The following is a 17,623-nucleotide window of genomic DNA, read 5'->3' as shown; positions in this document are numbered from 1 at the left end:
AGTGCCCGGCACGGAGGGCGGTGCGGGGCTCCACTCAGGCCAGGGACGGACAGATGGACGGGGTATAAAGAGACCTCAAGCGACACTGACAGGAGCTCCGCAGTCACTGCCATGACAAGCGTCATCCATTCACCTTGTCAACCAACCTTCTCGACAAGTGGAAGGTGAAGCGCGTGCCAGGCTCCAGAACGCGCCCCGGCCTGCAAGTGTCCACTTAGTAAACAAAGCAGGGACAGAGACCAGCACGGAAGGGACGGCTACACACACACACAATGACACACACACACACAGTGACACACACACATGCAACCACATGGGAATGGTACTCCCTGAATCAAAGCTTCAAACTTAGACCTAATCAAACTTTAAAGTTTCTGCACAGCAAAGGAAACCCTAAACAAAACGAAAAGACAACCCACAGAAAGGGAGAACATCTTTGCAAGTGAATCCACTGACAAGGGATTCGTCTCCAAAATTTATATACCCCTTCTGCAGCTCCATAGCAAAAAAACAAACAACCCCATCAAAAAATGGGCAGAAGATCTAAACAGACAGTCCTCCCAAGAAGACATACGGATGGCCAAAAAACACATGAAAGATGTTCAACATCACTGGTTATTAGAGAGATGCAAATCAAAACCTCTATGAGGTACCACCTCACACCAGCCAGAATGGCCATGGTCAAACATCTACAAACAAGAAGTGCTGGAGAGGGTGTGGAGAAAAAGGAACCCTAGTACACTGTTGCTGGGATTGTCAATTGGTGCAACCACTGTGAAAAACAGTATGGAGATGCCTCCGAAAACTAAACATAGAACGACCACTTGATCCATCAATCCCACTCCTGGGCTCTATCCAGAGAAAACCACGACTCGCAAAGACACATGTACTCCGATGTTCACTGCAGCACTATTTGCAATGGCCCAGACATAGAAACCACCACAATGTCCATCCACAGAGGCGTGGATCCAGAAGAGGTGGTACATACACACACTGGAATATGACTCAGCCATTAGAAGGAAAGAAATACCAGCATTTTTAGCAACATGGGTGGACCTAGAAATTATCATGCTAAGTGGAGTCAGCCATACAATGAGACACCAACATCCAATGCTTTCACTGACATGTGGAATCTGAAAAAAGGACACACTGAACTTCTCTGCAGAACAGATGCTGACTCACAGACTTTGAAAAACTTATGGTCTCCGGAGGAGACAGCTTGGGGGCTGGGGGAATGTGCCTGGGCTGTGGGATGGAAATCCTGTGAAATCAGATTGTTATGATCATTATGCAACTACAGATGTGATAAATTCAGTTGAGTAATAAAAAAATACAAAAAACCCACAAAGCTTCAAATTTAAAGGGGCAAAATCAAATCAATATTCTCAAATGCTTGAGTTTAATTAATATATAATATTTTCACATCTTTCACCAGGAAAAAAAAAAAAAACTCCTTCTGCATTTTAATATAAGATCATTCACTTTTCTGCATTGATTTGCAACTAATGTTACTCTCTTCTAATCATTTCTCCTAGTTAAGATGCTTTAAATTTTGTGGTCCTCCTTCTGCATCTAAATTCTTTTCAGGGGGGTTGCAAAATCCTTCCTTTACTTGCTCTGCACACGCCTTCCTCCTCCACTCCTCCTGGCCGTGGCCATCTCCTTATTTTTATTTATTTCACAGCAAAGGTCCATTGGCACCAAATGACAGACAAACACTTTCACAGGAAGAGAAAACACTCTCGATTTCTCTTCTCCCAGTAAAGTTCTCTTTCCTAAGTTCATACCCCTGCCCTCCATGAAAGCTCGCGTGTAACCCTAAATATTTCAGAGTTTCACCAAAACACAGTCTGGGACAAAAGCTACGGAACGGGAGACGGTACCTGGACGGCAGACGGGCTGAAGGCCACGGCCATGACCGTGTCGCTGTGTCCTGCGAGTCTGCGAGAGAAAGTGCTGGAGCCGGTCTCGTACAGGTAAGCCTATGAGACAGAAACGACAGGCGCTGTGTGTGGCGGAAGCCGACGATCCGCCGGGAATTGTGCAAAGCAGACGTTCGCAGCGAGTCAGGCGTCAGCGCCGCAGGTGGGGGCTGCCGACCTGCCGTCCAAGAGGCCGAAGTAACGTCAGGAAATGTGCTTCCCCCTTTTCCCTTTGACGAAGGGCACCATCTTTGGGAATGCACCACAAACTGTCATCGGTCAGCTGCCACGACGCCTTATGCGTAGTTTTAAACATATGTTCCTATTTGATGACTAATTTTAAGGAAAGAGTACATATTCTGCATTTCAACCTTACGCAGAAGTCCCAAATTGAGTGAAAAGGTATGTTTTATTGGCCTTTTCTACAAACTTGAGGGAGAAATGCCTATCCTTTGCTCCCTGCTAATCAGTTTGGGATTTGAGCAATTCAAATATTTAGAATTTTTCCATAGCTGTTGATAAAACCAAAAATAAAAACACACCCTCCTCTCTGACGGTATTACCATATAAAAAGATACATAGGAGTTCCCGTTATGGTGCAGTGGAAACGAATCTGACTAGGAACCATGAGGTTGCAGGTTTGATCCCTGGCCTTGCTCAGGGGGTTAAGGATCCAGCGTTGCCGTGAGCTGTGGGGTGGGTTGCAGACGTGGTTCGGATCCTGTGTTGCTGTGGCTGTGGTGTAGGCTGGCTAGACCCCTGGCCTGGGAACCTCCATGTGCTACAGGTGCGGCCCTATAAAAAAAAAAAAAAAAAAAGATACATATCGGGAGTCGCTGTTGAATGCTTCATTTTAGGAACAATCTGGTATTGTGACACCATCCTGCTGCCATTCTGATTATTTAGTAACAAAATGTGCCAACAAGTATTTTCTGAATTGTACCGCTAATTAAGAGAAGTGCCACACTGCAGGAGAAGGACCTCAACGTTGATTCCCTCCCCCCAAAGATCTGTTTACCGATGAGTCCTTCAAATTTAGACTTTCCAAGTGATTCTGTCATTGGCTTAAACACTGGTTTCGAAATAAGGTCTTCAAACAGATGTTTCATATATCTTGAAGTGGAGAAATGTCTGCTTCCACCCTCTGGCCCAAACGTGTTGATCTGAAAAGCATACATCTGCTTCACTCTAGAGGTTCTTACGTAGCGACCGGGGTGAGAACCTGAGAATGTGCTTTTCCAACGAGTTCCCAGAGATCCGTGGGGCTGGCCCAGGGAACCCCACTCTGAGAACCACTGGGCTAGAATAGCCCGAACGCTTGCCCAACGTAGCGCCATCTTCGAAGCAGGTCACAACCGGGGAGCACGGCGACTGGCGGGCGTGTAGAAATTACCGCTATCTCGGATTTTCCCGAGGCAGCCGGGACGTGGAGGGAGCAGGTTACTCGTCTAGCCGTCGAGGGTCCAGACTGAAGGCTCGGCTGCTTTTTCCGACTCACGAGCTGCCAGTGACCACGCCCGTGGTCACTGGTCACTCGACCATCGCCTGAGCCCCTCTGGCCACACGGCTCGGGGAGGGCGTTCTCATACTTCTGGGGGAGCTCTCAGGACTCAGGCCTCAGGACTGTGTGCTGTGTAGACTGAGGGCAGAGGGGAATCACAAGGACTCCACTTTAGGGGGAGGGCGCACCCCCGGCATGAGCAAGTTCCCAGGCCGGGGAGCGAACCCACACCGCAGCGGGGACCCAGCGGCTGCAGTGAGAACGCTGGATCCTTACCCGCGGCATCATCGGGGGGTCCCACCGCACCTCACGGCACCCCCTCATTCCCATTATCAGATACAGAGCTTGACAACAGCCCGCACTCACTGACGCCGACGGCGGTCCTCCCTGCGGCCCCACAAAGAAAATAGGGTTGTTGTCCCAGCTCTACAGACAAGGACGCCAGGGCTTGGAGGGCTTCCCAGACTCTGCAGCTACGGGTCGGGACGCAACTCCTCCAGGCTCCACTCCGCGGCGGCCCGACCTCAGGGTCTGACCTCGCCGCCAGGACACCGGGCTCTTCCTTCGGGAGCCTTCGCCTCATTCGGGCCGTCTCCCATCTCCTGTCATCTGTCACTCGTTCTGTACGCCTCCCATCTCCTGCCATTTGTTCTCTCGTCTCCTGTCATTGGTCGCTCATTCGGTGCGCCTCCTGTCATTTGTCATCCGGCCCTCGACCTGCACCTGTGTGCGCACCTGCCAGCACCGAACATTCGGTGTTCCACTGTCCAGGTGGTACAGCCACTTCGGAAGCCTGCTTAGCAGCTTCCAGTAAAACCAAACCTACACCAACCAGCAATAATCTCGCTCCTCCGCATACGCCCCGAGAGATCGAAGCAGGCGTCCACACAGGACTCGACAACTGCGCACGGCGATTCCATTCCAACGAGTACATCACAAGGCTTTAGGACCTGTCCATAAATTCCATGTCAGTGAAGCTGTGAACTGGGGAGGAAGATGTGGCGAATTATTAAATACGCACGCATACCCACCCTCGTCCCCGCAGACCCCGTGACGGCCGGAGGGGGAACCAGATTTCTCACCACCGCGGACGCCTCCGGACGCAGTTCAGGGGTGGAAACTGCCCCGGACCGGACCGAACCGCAGGGAGGGAGGCCGCGCGCCGGGCAGCGGAGGCCGGAGGCGGACAGCTCACCGGTTCCAAGTGTAGGGAACCGTCAGGCCTGCAGAGGACGTCTGGCGGCGGCTGCGAGTTCGGGAAGCAGGGCAGAAGCCAGTGTCAGGGACCGACACGTCCTGGTCCCTGGTCGGGGTGGAGAAGGGCTCACGCCCCGAGTGTGAGCTGGGTTTACAACAGAAGGTGTGGAGAGGGAAGCCGAGGCAAAGACGGAGGCAAACGCCTGAAGAAAAGCCCCAGAGGGCATTTCCAGAAGCCAGGCCAGGGCGGGGGCAGGGGCCAGGCCGGGCGCAGCTCCCGCGTGGCCGGGACAGCCGGACGAGGACACCGTTGGGGGCGGGGGGCAAGCCTGCGGCTTCCGCGGGCGTTTCCAGGCTGGGGGAACCTGCCCGTGGGCCACTGGAGAACGGACTGAGAAAGAGAGAGTTCTCTGGTCGAGCAGGACCCGGGAGAGTCAGGACGAGGGAGCTCTGCCTGCGGGAGCCGCTTCCTCCGGCCTGCCCTGAAAGCCCAGGGATGGGGGCAGTGGGGACAGGGCGCGGCAGGCCGTGTGGAAAGGCCGGGCCGTGTGGACAGTATTAAGTGGGGACAGCACAGACAGGGCGGGCAGGCTGGACAGGTGGGTCCGCCGTCAAAGAGCAGCTCTGAAAACGAGAAGCCTGTGCTCGAGCGTCGAGCTTGTGCTTTCGTTTTAATCAGCTTCTATGACATAATCATCTCTCGTCAAAAAGTCCATGCCGAGACGCCCCGTTTTCACTGAAATCTGAATGGGAGTGAACACCAGCCTGCATCTGCGTGACGTCTCAAAACACACATAAAATGACACCACGGTATTTGAAAAACAAGTCTAGGTAAGAATGATTTAAGAAACCCGCTTTGGTGTTCTACTTGAAAACAGGATTAAGTGAAATACATCCTTTCACCCAGAAGGTTCTGGGGTCAAAGGCATCTTTCTGGTCACAACAAACTAATCATGAAAAGAGCCGTTTGCAGCTCCAAATAGCAGCAGTTTTTTATTAGATACACACTTGTCATGAGCTGCACTTGCGCGCGGTGGCAGCGATCAGTGCAAAAGGACAAAATGTGCTTTATACAATTTGGTGGGAAAGTAAGAAAGAATTCTGCAAGTGATTCAATTTCACCACAATCCATGGAGAGAACAAAATGTTTTAGTCAGAGTTGTAACCAAGAATAGTTAACTGATCAGGAAGCAACCTCTCCCCATCAGAGAGCAGTAGTTTTAGCTAAAATGTACTAAGAAACATACGAAACCTGAAACAAAACCTGTACAGAGTAAACGTTACTCCAAAGCTAAACCAGTAAGTCCTGAGAAAGAGGGGAAGGAAGCGGTATTTTTTTCCGGCAAAAGATGAGGACGTGGCACAAACCACACGGCTGCTGGAAAGATGCTTTACTGCTCAAAAGTATTTTCGCAGAGAGTGTGAGGACTGGATGTGCTGCCGAAGAAGACAAATGTTCCACAAACAGGACCAGTTCGCTGGGGCTGTTTGTAATTCCGCTGAACCGTATCCGCGAGGCTGAAGCCTCGTTCATGCTCTCATCGCGCAGGTTCTAGCTCGCAGCCTTGGTCCTCCCTCCACCCGCTGCTCTCCCAGGATCGAAGACAGCATGAGCTGCAAACACAAGCTAATGCTCCACTTGCTGAGACAGCAGGGACGGCGTCCACAGGGAGCCACTGTAGCATTTCGGCCGCTTGCTCTGCTTTTTAAAATACTTCCAGAAATGACGTTTCTCAAAATTGGGCACATTCCTTCAGATCACTGAATTTGGTTAAAAAATAATAATAAGCTTTTCTCAGAGGGCCAAAATGTTCAAGGTTGGATACAGAGACGTATGTAAAACCGCCCCGAGACAGACGCATCGCCTCGTTCCAGCGGAGGCCCGGGCTCTGCGGGAAGATGGCACATCACTCGACCCGAGCCCTCTTTCTCTCCTCAACCACCAAGCTCTGGCAACAGCAACCAGGGCAAACCACGTCAGAGCACCGTGGCCGCTGGAATGGCACCGACCCCGTGTACCCATCCGGGCCAGACGCCCAGGGTGAGGCAGGAGGCAGAGGGGCCCCGGGCTGAGAACAGCTGGGACTCGTCAGGCCAAGTAAACGGGGCCTTGCTTCCCTCTGACACCCCAAGGAAAGCGCTAACGAGGAGCTGAGCTCTGCCGGACAGAAAGACACCATGACCGTCCGATCCCCGGGGGGCGAGGAGAGCGCCCCAGCCGCACGGGCGCAGTGAGACTCCCGGGTCCGAGAGGGAGGGCCGCCAGGCACAAGGAGGCCTGACTCCACCCCGGACGCTTTGCTCCGGGGCCCCTCTCTGCCAAAAGATGCCACGCATATGGGAGGGTCCTGTGTCCGGTCGGGGGAGACTTAAACAAGACATCGGCCAAAGGAAAACAGACCGGAGAGCCGTCCTCGCCTCTCGGGGACGCCGCCCCGCGCTCCTCCTCCGCGTCGCTGCCGCTGCCGCTGCTTCCTGTGTTTCGTCCTTGGCGGTGCTGGTGTCTTTTCAGCGCCGCAGGCACGTCTTTGCCCCCGACTTCGACGCCTTGTCCGGGCTCTCCCACATGCCGCCCCGTGACTCTAACAGCTATTTCCACAGGCTGTGCCTCCTTGGAACAGCCTTGCTTTCAGCGGGTACGATGAGGACGGGTCCGCTTCTAGCCTCTCGTTAGTCTAGTGGCTGGACTCCTGGTTTTCGACCAGGCTGCCCAGGTTCAGCTCCTCACAGCAACACTGATCTTTCACCCACCGGTCAAGGCCACGATCAAACCGACATTCTCTTCATGTCACAGACGCGCTGAAGAACCCAGTCCAGGGTCCCGAAGAATGTTCCATCTTCAGGACCTGCCTGCCTGACTTCCTGCAAAGCCTCTCATCTTCCATGACCCGTGTACTTGCTGGAAAAAGCCAGAAGTTACCTCCAGCGGCTCCACTTCCTTTTACAGGGTGGCTCGGGGGCGAAGGCGGAGGTGTGGACCTGAAAACAGCATCGGGACACACAGAAGGTCTAAACTCTTCCGCACTTAGCGACGCTGACAGTGGCCAGAAGATTCGGGCTGGGACAGCCCTGTCCTCCCGGGGGGGTTTCCATCTGTCCTCTTCTCGACACAGTAACGACAGGTGACACAGCCTCGCCGTCTTAGCAAAGGTGCAGTGCCCGGCACCGCACCCACCGCCCCGCTCTGCACGCCGCGCGTCTGACCGCTGCGCACCCTCAGATGTGTGGCGCCACCCAGCGTTCGTCCTTCTCCGATGGGCTATGCCGCTGAGCACAGCGTCAAGGCGCTCCCGTGTCGTCCCGGACGGCAGGTCCCTTCGTTGTCGTGTCGGAGGAACATTTCATCGCACGTGCTCGCCGCGTTTTCCTCACCTTTTCACACACCCGTAAACATCTGCGTTGTCTCCACGCTCTGACTGCTTCGGAAATGCCGCAATGACACAGGAGTACAAAGAGCCCTCTGAGACCCGGACTTCAATTCCTTCGGATAAACACCCAGGGGTGGAATTTCTGGATCAGCTGGTGGTTCTACTTGTAATTTTCTGAGGAGCCTCGACAGCGTTTTCCAGGACGGCTGAGCCCTCTTCCGTGCCCCCAGCAGGTACAAGGATTCCAGTTGCTCCACAGCTTCACCCACACGTGTCCTCGTCTGGCTTTCTGATGACGGTCCGCGCTGGGGGTGTGAAGGGATAGCTCACTGAGGTCTGATCTGCACGTCCCTGAGAACGAGGGGTGCCAAGCGTCTCTTCATGTGCCTGGGGGCACCTGCGTGTCTTCTTTGGACAGCTGTCTATCCCAGCTGTCTGGGAGTCCTTAGAATCTTCATCTGCTAGTTTTATCTACTCATGACATTTGCTAAAATCAATGATTTCATCTCAGACTTCAAGAGGAGGCTTTTCTAATTCTGCCGTGCATCCTCCTCGTCTGGAATTCACTCCAAAAGAGAACTCGTCCTCCTCAAATTGCGTATTTGGTTAACTTGAAATAAGTCCCAAAGGGGCAGGCCAAACAAACGCTTCATCCTGTCCCTTTAAAACGGATGCTTCTGCCTAAGGAACCGGTGCCCCAGTTTCCTCGCAACGGGGACCAGTGAAGTTGTGTTTTATGTTTGTTGTTGTTTTATTTCAATTACCTTTTTTAGAATGGCATTTTAAGATCGTGATCCTTTAGGTAGGTGACAATTTAAAATCCATCACATTTACTATGCTTTTGATGCTTAGCGGCAGCTTCTTTGGCCAATGGCCTTCGATGTTGCCTCCTGTGGCCTCATCATATGAGCTATCACTCTTCAATTTCTTCCTCCCTTTATTGGCACAAGCTGTCCCTGGCCCATCCTTTAAGTCCCTGTCACAGACGTGCAAACAGCTCTTCGCCCGGAGAACTCGGGCTTCCACCACGGGCAGCGGCATTCGGAGGCCGCACGGACGACGGTCACCGGGACGTCGGCGCCTGGGGGCATCTTCAGAGGCCGGAGCCGGGAGCACTCGCCTTTCTTTACATCGGGTACCAGTTCCACGATGTTCTGATGGGAGGGTCTTTGAAGACGTTTTAATAGAGGCTAAAGCACATTCCCTCACATAATGCTCTTTACCCGGGGTGTCTGGACAACTGCTACTTGTTTACGCTTTCAAGCACTTTCCAGCGACTCTGTCCAGCTTAGAGGAAAACCTGCTGATACTTCCCGGGGCAACGTTGCATTTATGTATTCCTCACTCGCGTGGAACCGACTTCTTCATCCGGTGGAATCTTCCATCCAAGACAAGACAAGACTTTGCATTTGTCCAGGTCTACGTTTAGGGGAAAAACTGTTTTCTTCGTATAGGTTTTGCAGAATTTTTGCTACATTTATGCTTGAGTATTTTATCCTTTTTATCTTCATGACATCTTCCGACAGGTTATGGTTTTTTATAAGACTACTGAATGCTGCATATTAACCTAAATCCTACTGTTTTACTCTCCCGAATTATTTCATTGTTCGTAATGGCCATTAATTCCCTTGGGTGTTCCAAAGATGCACTCTCACCATCTATGAGCAGAGGGTGGAACTGTGCCTTTTCAAACATAATGTCTCTAGTGAAGTCCTCCTGCCTAACTCCACAGGAAAACACCTCCAATCCTCCAAAGCAGTAACAGACCAGCAGGCCTTCTTGCTCCGTTCCCAGCCGCGGACGCCGCTGATGTTTTCTCGGGAGGTGTCGGCATTCGTCCTGAGGTGAGCACTTTATCATTTGGAAGAAGCATCATAGATTCCTCTTTCACTAGGTGTCCCATCAGAAATGAACGTGGGGTTTTCGCTGCGTATCTGAAGACGCGCGGACAAGTCTTCTTTTTGCGCCAGTTAAAAACATGCATTTATTCACGGGGTTCCTGGTACTGAACTACCCTTGAGTTCCGTGCACATCAAACCTTTTTACTTCCGTTTTGCCCACTTTCTTAAAAATTACATATATGAGTTTTCTTTCATTTCCTTCATCTCATTTGCAAATATATTGTCAGTTTTCCTCTGCATGGACAACACATTTTTCTGGTGTGGACGCGTTGTCTGCGAGAGTGGGTTTGGTATACCCTCATCTTTTTTTTTTTTTCAATTGTCTTTATTTTTAGGGCCACACCCTTGGCACATGGAGGTTCTCAGGCTAGGGGTCCAATAAGAGCTACAGCTGCCGGCCTGCGCCACAGCCACAGCAGTGCAGGATTTGAGCTGCATCTGCAGCCTACACCACAGCTCACAGCAATGCTAGATCCTTAACCCACTGAGCGAGGTCAGGGATCGAACCCCCGACCTCACGGATGCTAGCTGCGTTCGTTAACCCCTGAGCCATGACGGGAACTCCTCCCTCGTCTTTTTGTACTATAAAAAGAACATTCCAGATTTCGTTTGACACAGTGGAATAGAAACGGGACACAGAGGAGAGACAGAGGCAAGCTGGAGACATTGCGACGGTTCCTCTGCACCACACAAGGGCCTTTGGTCCACAGTCTACACGATATGGGGTATCTGATGCAGAAAAGCATCGTTATCAGCAGTCATTTCCAGCCTTTCAAAGAAGTCTGCTTAAGTCTCCCTTATGACGAAGGGTATTTCTTTCTCTTTAGAGTTTACGTCACTTCCTGTTTTACGTGTCTTGAAGCCAGGTTGCGGGGCACACACAGATCTAGAATTGGGACGTTGTATATGGACTGTCCCTCGTTATCTCCGGTAACTCTGTAGTCCCTGAGGTCTGCCCACTTTACACTTGAGCGTTCTCACATCAGCTTCCTGCCCCATGTGTCCACGCTCGTGTTTCTGCGTTTACGTCGCTAATGTCAATGAGTAGATTTTTCAGCGGCACTTGCGTATGTGCCCATAAAAGAAAATGGTGATAAAACTTCAAGAAAGTTCATTGTGCACAGTTGACGGCATTTGACTTCGAAAAGAACAGATTTATGCTTAAGTTATCACATGAGCTTCTTAGGGAAGTTACAACCAGTGCTCACACTTTGGAAGCAAAAGTTTTTCGCGTGAGCAACGGCCTCATTTATAGATGAACTCAAGTATCCATCAGCAGAGAGGACAAAGATGTCACTGGAGCACATTTAGCGAGTTATAAGCTGCTAAACTTTTAGAATAAACGTTCTTATTTATTCCTTAAAACAGTTTTTAATATTCTTAAATTTCATTCTCACCCATTAAATGGAATAAGAAAAAAGTTTAGAAAATAAATCAGAGTCTAAGTTAAATTGTAATTTTTCAAATAAATTTTATAATTTCCTTGAATTTTCGGAGGTTTCTTGATGTCTTTCCGTTTGGATAACCCTCACAGACCGGCAGTGAGCTGAAGTGTGTCCCCAGGGTGACATGGCCAAGTCCTAGCCCCATACCTGCGACGGAGACCTTACTTGGAAGCAGGATCTGTCCAGATGTCATTAGGGATCAAGGGTGTCCAGTGACTCGTGTGCTCACCCGGGAAGGGACGGGGAGAGGGGTCTGAAGCGCACGGAGGGGACACGCGGGGAGATGGCTTGTGAAGGTAGGAACCCCCAAACCGAAGACACCCGGGAGTGAAGGCCACCACCGGGAGTGAAGGGCCCGCAGGACGGAACCGGCCCGAGCCCCAGGAGGAACCGGCCCTGCCAGCACCTGTAAGAGAGCAGATTCCTGTCCATTTTGCTGCCAAGGGTGTGGGAATTTGTGACAGCAGCGCCAGGAAACAAATACAAAGCACAACCAAAGGCAGTGTGTGCAATGACCAACAAATGAATAAAGGGACAGACTAATTAATGATTATCGGCTTTCAATTAAAAAAAACCATGAAGGCCTGTCATTAAAATGCCATTACTATGTAAGAGCCTCGAAACACTGGCCCACAGTCAAGCACCGAGTGGGCTTCCACCCTCTAACTGTCTCCACAAGAATGCGCATCGAGTCTCTGCCGAAAGACCGACACACACACACACACACACACACACACACACACGGCAGCACATACGTGTCTGTCCTCGGCACCACAGGCCACGTATCGGCCACAAGGACTCCAGGCGATTCCACACGGATGGCAGCGGTTCGGATGGCCTTCAAATCGGCGCTCACACCTACAAGGAAGAGAAGAAACAGCAGGAGAACAAACGATTTTTTCAATTTTTAACACAAATTGGGAGAAAGACATTGACGTCTCGCTTTTCTTCACAAAAATGAACTAACAGTGGAAAACATTTTTATATGTGAGGATTATAAATGGTGAGCAAATTACCCTGGAGACCTTTAAAAACAATTAAAATACTTTTTCTGCTGTACCTCAAAGGGAAGTCTACTCAGCAGCCTCCAACAGCCTACATGGCAAGAGAATCTCAGAAGGAACGGCTACGTGTGTGAGCATAACGGAGTCATTCTGCCATACGGCAGAAACTAACACAACGCTGTAAATCAACTATACCCCAATACAATGTTCTTAAATGATGAGTTCCCATCGTGGCTCAGTGGGTTAAGAACCCAGCTAGTAATCATGAGGAGACAGGTTCAATCCCTGGCCTCTCTCAGTGGGCTGAGGATCCGGCATTGCCAGGAGCTGTGGTGTAGGTCGCAGACACGGCTTGGCTCTGCTGTGGCTGCGGCACAGGCTGGCAGCTGCAGCTCCGACTCGATCCCTAGCCTAGGAACTTCCGTATGCTATGGGTGCAGCCCTAAAAAGCAAAAAAAATAAATAATAATTGGAAAAAGTTTTAATAATTAAAACAGTTTTTGAAATTTTAAATTCACAAAACAACCAAACTAACATTAAATGATTTTTTTTTTGGTCTTTTCAGGGCCGCACCTGTGGTATAAGGAAGTTCTCAGACTAGGGGTTGAACCGGAGCTGCAGCTGCTGGCCTGCACCAGAGCTCACAGCAACAGCGGAGCTTTAACCCACTGAGCGAGGCCAGGGTTGAACCTGCGGCCTCGTGGACACTGGCTGGGTTTGTTACCATTGAGCCACAGCAGGACCGCCTGGACGGACTTTCTATACGTGAAGCGCGTGCAGATGTCCCACGGGATGGAAAGGGGTCTGTTCTTGCTCAGCGGCTGAAGAGGAGCGGACGCTCTGCTGACCCTGGTCTGGGAACAAACCCACACACACACCCGCACAGATGCACAGACGTAAATGTTTATCTTCTATTTTGCTACACTAAGTACTTAACGATCGGCGGCCAGGCTATCACTGTGGGAACACTTCTAACAGGGAGGCGTCTCTGTGTATCATGTCTCTCACACACACGTCTGCAGCTCACGTTGTGTGTGTTTCGCTGTGTGGCTATATCTGTGTCATACATATAAACAGATTCACCACAACTTGGTCACATTTGGTAAAACGAGATCGAGTTGAGTTTATCATGAACTGTAACACAAACGCACTTCGAGGCTACGAGTGGCCGCAATCTGAAAGCAGGGTGCGACTTACCTCAGGGTTCTCATGTCCCACAGTTTCACCCCATCGCCAGTGGCGGTGGTTGCAAAGAGATGATAAGCCTGGGGGTGCTGGGTTGCAAATGATGAGCCCTGCATTGTAAAGAGAAAACGCAAGATGCATTTTCAACAGAATGAATCAATAGACATCACAGTGATATACACACAAACACTGAATCTAAGGTAACGAAAAATTAACACGAACCTTTTCTTCTTACTTACAAAAATGTCAGAATTGGACTCTAAAGACTTGCACGTGACTAACAGCGAACGGTACATTTTGAGCTTATGAACCACTGCTCTTGTTTTCTCTACATCGTGTGCTCAGTGCAACGCCATGGGAAGTTACGGAACCACAAAGGCTAAAAGACCAAAAGGCTGGACAGTAACACAACTGAACCTATTCTTAAAGCACAGGTTACAGGCCACATTCAATGAATCGTCGGAAAGGTGGCCCTGCTGAGGCATTTAGTTGGAGGCCAGTTACCAGTTTCCCGCGTGTCAGACCCTGTGACACCCCGATGACCTGGCTGGAACCCGGCTGGTGTCCCCACAGACACTGACGCCTTCGAGGGCCTGCCTCTGGCCGGGGCCTCCGGCCCTCTCGCTGTCCCCGCACTGCCGTCCAAGACATGTCGTCATGACCGAAAGTGTTCCATGGACTGTACGGGACCGAACGCCACCCTCAGCACCACTGGCCCAAACACACTGAAACACGGTGTCGTTCACCACAATTTCCACGGGCCTCCGACGTCGAGAATATCCCAGTATTAAAACAAACGTAATGAACACATCCAAAAGCATTTAGGCTTAAAGTGTGCACATACCTACAGGGGATTCCTCACGTACAAGCAGGAAATAAAGGCTTATATAACTTCAATAACAAGAGGCACAAACACTCACTGAGTCTTCACTCTGCACAGACAGCACGCTAAACACGTCACGCTTTTCACAGATTTGTGAGATATATACTATTTTATACCCATTTTCAGACGAGAAACACGACACACGGAGGGGTCCATTCACCACCACGCCTACTAAGATCAGTACAGCCCAGTGTCCCAGGACCTGGGGCTGGGTTAGGATAACCTGACACTCGATAACTCATAACAAAAAAAACCTAACAGAGATTCGACAACCATTTAGATCATCTGCTAAATGTTGGGCACTATGTAAGGCCCCGAATAAAAACAACACAGGCCTAGTTTAATAGACAGATGGTTGTTCAATTATAATAGCTTACCACATTGCCAGTTTCTTAAAACCGAACAGGAAAAAATGCAATAAAACAGAGGCAATATTCAGTGGTCAAACCTTTTAAGGGAAAAAAAGAATTTAAAAAATTTCGATCAATCAAATAGAGGCTGAAGAGGGAAAAATGAAGCAAAGAAAATTCATGATAAATAGAAGGTATAGGAGTTGCAGGTTTTTTTAAGATTGAAGCGGACGCACAAAATAAGATCAAATGATGAGTAATCATAATAGTTGTGAGCAGACTAAACTCAACAAACAAAAGAAAGGTTCTTAGGTCAGGATTTCAAGCAAAACAATTATATTCGTTTTAAAGGCCGAAAGGGAAAGGTGGGGAGAAAAACAGAGTATGCTGAAGAGTTGCACCAAGGGAACTAAGCCGTTTCCTTCAGAGGGTACCCCTCGGCCAGCGGGTGCAGGACCCACCACGCGGGGGCCTGAGCTGGGAGCCCCATCCCGCAAGACGGAAAATCTCAACATTGTGGTGCCACGTTGGGGGCACCGAGTCCAAAGCCCTGTTCCTCCTTAGCTGCGGCCTGGCCCCTCGCTCCAGGCCTGGGCAGAGCGGGTGCACCGGCAGAGCCAGCCAGAGGCTGGGCTGGGCGCCCGGCCTGGATTCGACTCTCTCCAGGGTAGACCAAGGCACAGGCCTTGGGTGGCCACTCGGCCGCCTGCTCGCCCCCCCCGACAGCCCCCAGAACCCAAATAAAACCCCGAGTGACCAGGACCCACAAGCCCAAGGCCCGTCCCCCGCCTCGGGCCCCAGTGGGACCCACCTCCTGAGCAGGGTCTCCCTCCCTCGCCAGTCCAGGGGACCGGGAGGAGGGGTCCCCAGCCGCGGCTCAGGGTCTGACCTGCACTGAATCCCCTTGGCTCTTTCTCTGTGAGACTCGCGCCTCAGGCATCTGGGTCTTGCTCGGCTGTTCGCGCTTGCCCTGTACTAGGAGCAGTGTCAGATGCCAGGGGGTGCCAACGGCCGATGGGACCAAACGAACGCATTGATAGGAAGGTAGCGGCACGCCCACACTCGTGAGCACACACACACGCAGGCACGTGCCTGTGTGTACACACATGCACACAACACACACACTCGCACGTATACACGTGCACATGCACGTTCGTTACATGGGTTGTACACACACACACACACACTCGCTGAGGCAGGAGAAGGTGAAATACACACTGACGGATGTGGCCTTCGTGCCCTCTGGGTAATTTTGTTGAAGTTTTATCGAGAGAAAAGAGAAGCACTTGGAAAATCAGATCTTGGTTTTAAAAATCTCCTCAAAGTTTCGTGTAAAATCTCGGGTCTCGGGACCCCTGTCTTACACTGGGGCTCCTGGGACCACAGAGCCTGCTCCCACCAAGCAGGGGGCATCCGGCACGTGGGAGCCCTCGGCGCGCCCAGGCCACCACCACCCGCCCCCTCTAAGCGGACGCCCAGCACCTGCCCGCCCCTGTCCTGGTCGCTGCCCCAGACATCTGCGAGTCTCCAGGTACAAAAGAACGGCCTGGGCCCAGCACCTGGGCTCCCGGAGGCCCAGCCTGAGACCAGAGGCCCAGACCAACCTGAGGACGCCAGCAGGGAGGAGGCTGGAGCGGCGACAAGAGTCAGCCTGCAAAGCTGATGCTGCCCCGGAAGCCACCGGGCTCTCGAGGGGTTCACAGCAGGACGGCGACCGAGGCGGGAGAGCCCGGGGGAGACGGGGCTGCCTGGAGCGGCGGCAGGTGGCACTGGGCACACTGGACCATCCTTGTGAGGCTCTGCATTCACGGCGCTAACGCACGCCAACCCCCGTCCGGGAGTTTGAATCCAGGTCGGTCTGGGAGCAGAGAGCAGCCCGGGCTGACCCTCCGCACGCGGGGAGCTGAGCGACGAGCGACGGAGGGTCAACCCGCTCCTGTTTCGCCTTCCTCCAAATCCTGCTGAAATCCGGTTCCGTCTCGCGGGGCGAGCCCGCCGCAGGCAGTCCCCTCATCCTCCGGAGCAGGACGCCGGGTGTGCCTGGCTCCGGGGCCTCTCCTCCCACCCGGGGAGCTCCCCAGTCCGCTCGCGAGGAGACCCTGCTGTGCGGCGCTGGGGACGCTACATGCAGTCGCTCAGGATGGAGCAGACAATGTGAGAAAAACGAAGGCACACAGGTACGCGTGACTGGGTCACCGTGCTGGGCAGCAGAAAACTGAACAGATGCAGGATGTTGCCTCCGGGCTGCATCGGCAAGGGGCTCCTGCTGCGTAGCACTGAGAACTGTCTAGGCACTCAGGACAGAGCAGGAAATGGGAGAAAAAGCATGTATACGTGTATGTGTAACTGGGTCACCGTGCTGTGCAGTAGAAAATACATACATATAAAGAAATTAAAATTAAAAAAAGAAAATTGACAGAATACTGTAAACCAGCTACAGTGGAAAACACAAAAATCATTATGAAAACCACAGGGTCAGCTTAGTGTACAAGCCACTCACACCCTCATCTACCGCCTGGGGCTGCAGGAACCGTTCCTAATTCAGCTTCTCATCTGCTGCTGCAGGAGGCAAAACTCCATGCGTTTCTCCTAACCCTCACGGGAACAAACAAATTGTGTGAAATTAGTTGCATGTGAAGGTTAAGAGTTTTCTAAGGCAACGTCCGCCAGGCTTTAAATTTATATTTTTAAAACATGGCTCCCGGAGACTCACAGCACTGTCTGACGTAACCCTTGTGGCAGAGAACAGCATTGTGCGCAACAGGGTAAAGCATCTTCCCTTATAAAAGGGGACAGAGAGGAAGATGCCACACAGAACAGCATCACTCCCCTTCTCGAAGAAATGACTTCTCGAAAATGTGGGAAAA

The 17,623-nt window shown here is 51.5% G+C and overlaps 1 protein-coding gene across 2 annotated transcripts in view; it reads right to left on the bottom strand.

Annotated features, from left to right (window-relative positions):
* Nucleotides 1-17,623, bottom strand: part of WDR27 (WD repeat domain 27) — a 141,616-nt gene that overhangs the window by 64,540 nt on the left and 59,453 nt on the right. For both annotated transcript variants that reach the window (XR_002342137.1, XM_021085668.1), the window contains 3 exons: nucleotides 13,536-13,633; nucleotides 12,090-12,192; nucleotides 1,884-1,982 (listed from right to left, as the gene is read on the bottom strand). Coding sequence is in view for 1 of the 2 variants with exons in the window: in XM_021085668.1 (XP_020941327.1) it covers nucleotides 1,884-1,982; nucleotides 12,090-12,192; nucleotides 13,536-13,633 (300 nt within the window). In the remaining variant the exon portion in view is untranslated. The remainder of the gene's footprint in view (nucleotides 1-1,883; nucleotides 1,983-12,089; nucleotides 12,193-13,535; nucleotides 13,634-17,623) is intronic.

Source organism: Sus scrofa, chromosome 1, assembly GCF_000003025.6.
Source record: "Sus scrofa isolate TJ Tabasco breed Duroc chromosome 1, Sscrofa11.1, whole genome shotgun sequence".
NCBI lineage: Eukaryota > Metazoa > Chordata > Mammalia > Artiodactyla > Suidae > Sus > Sus scrofa.
This window is presented reverse-complemented; position numbering and strand designations above follow the sequence as displayed.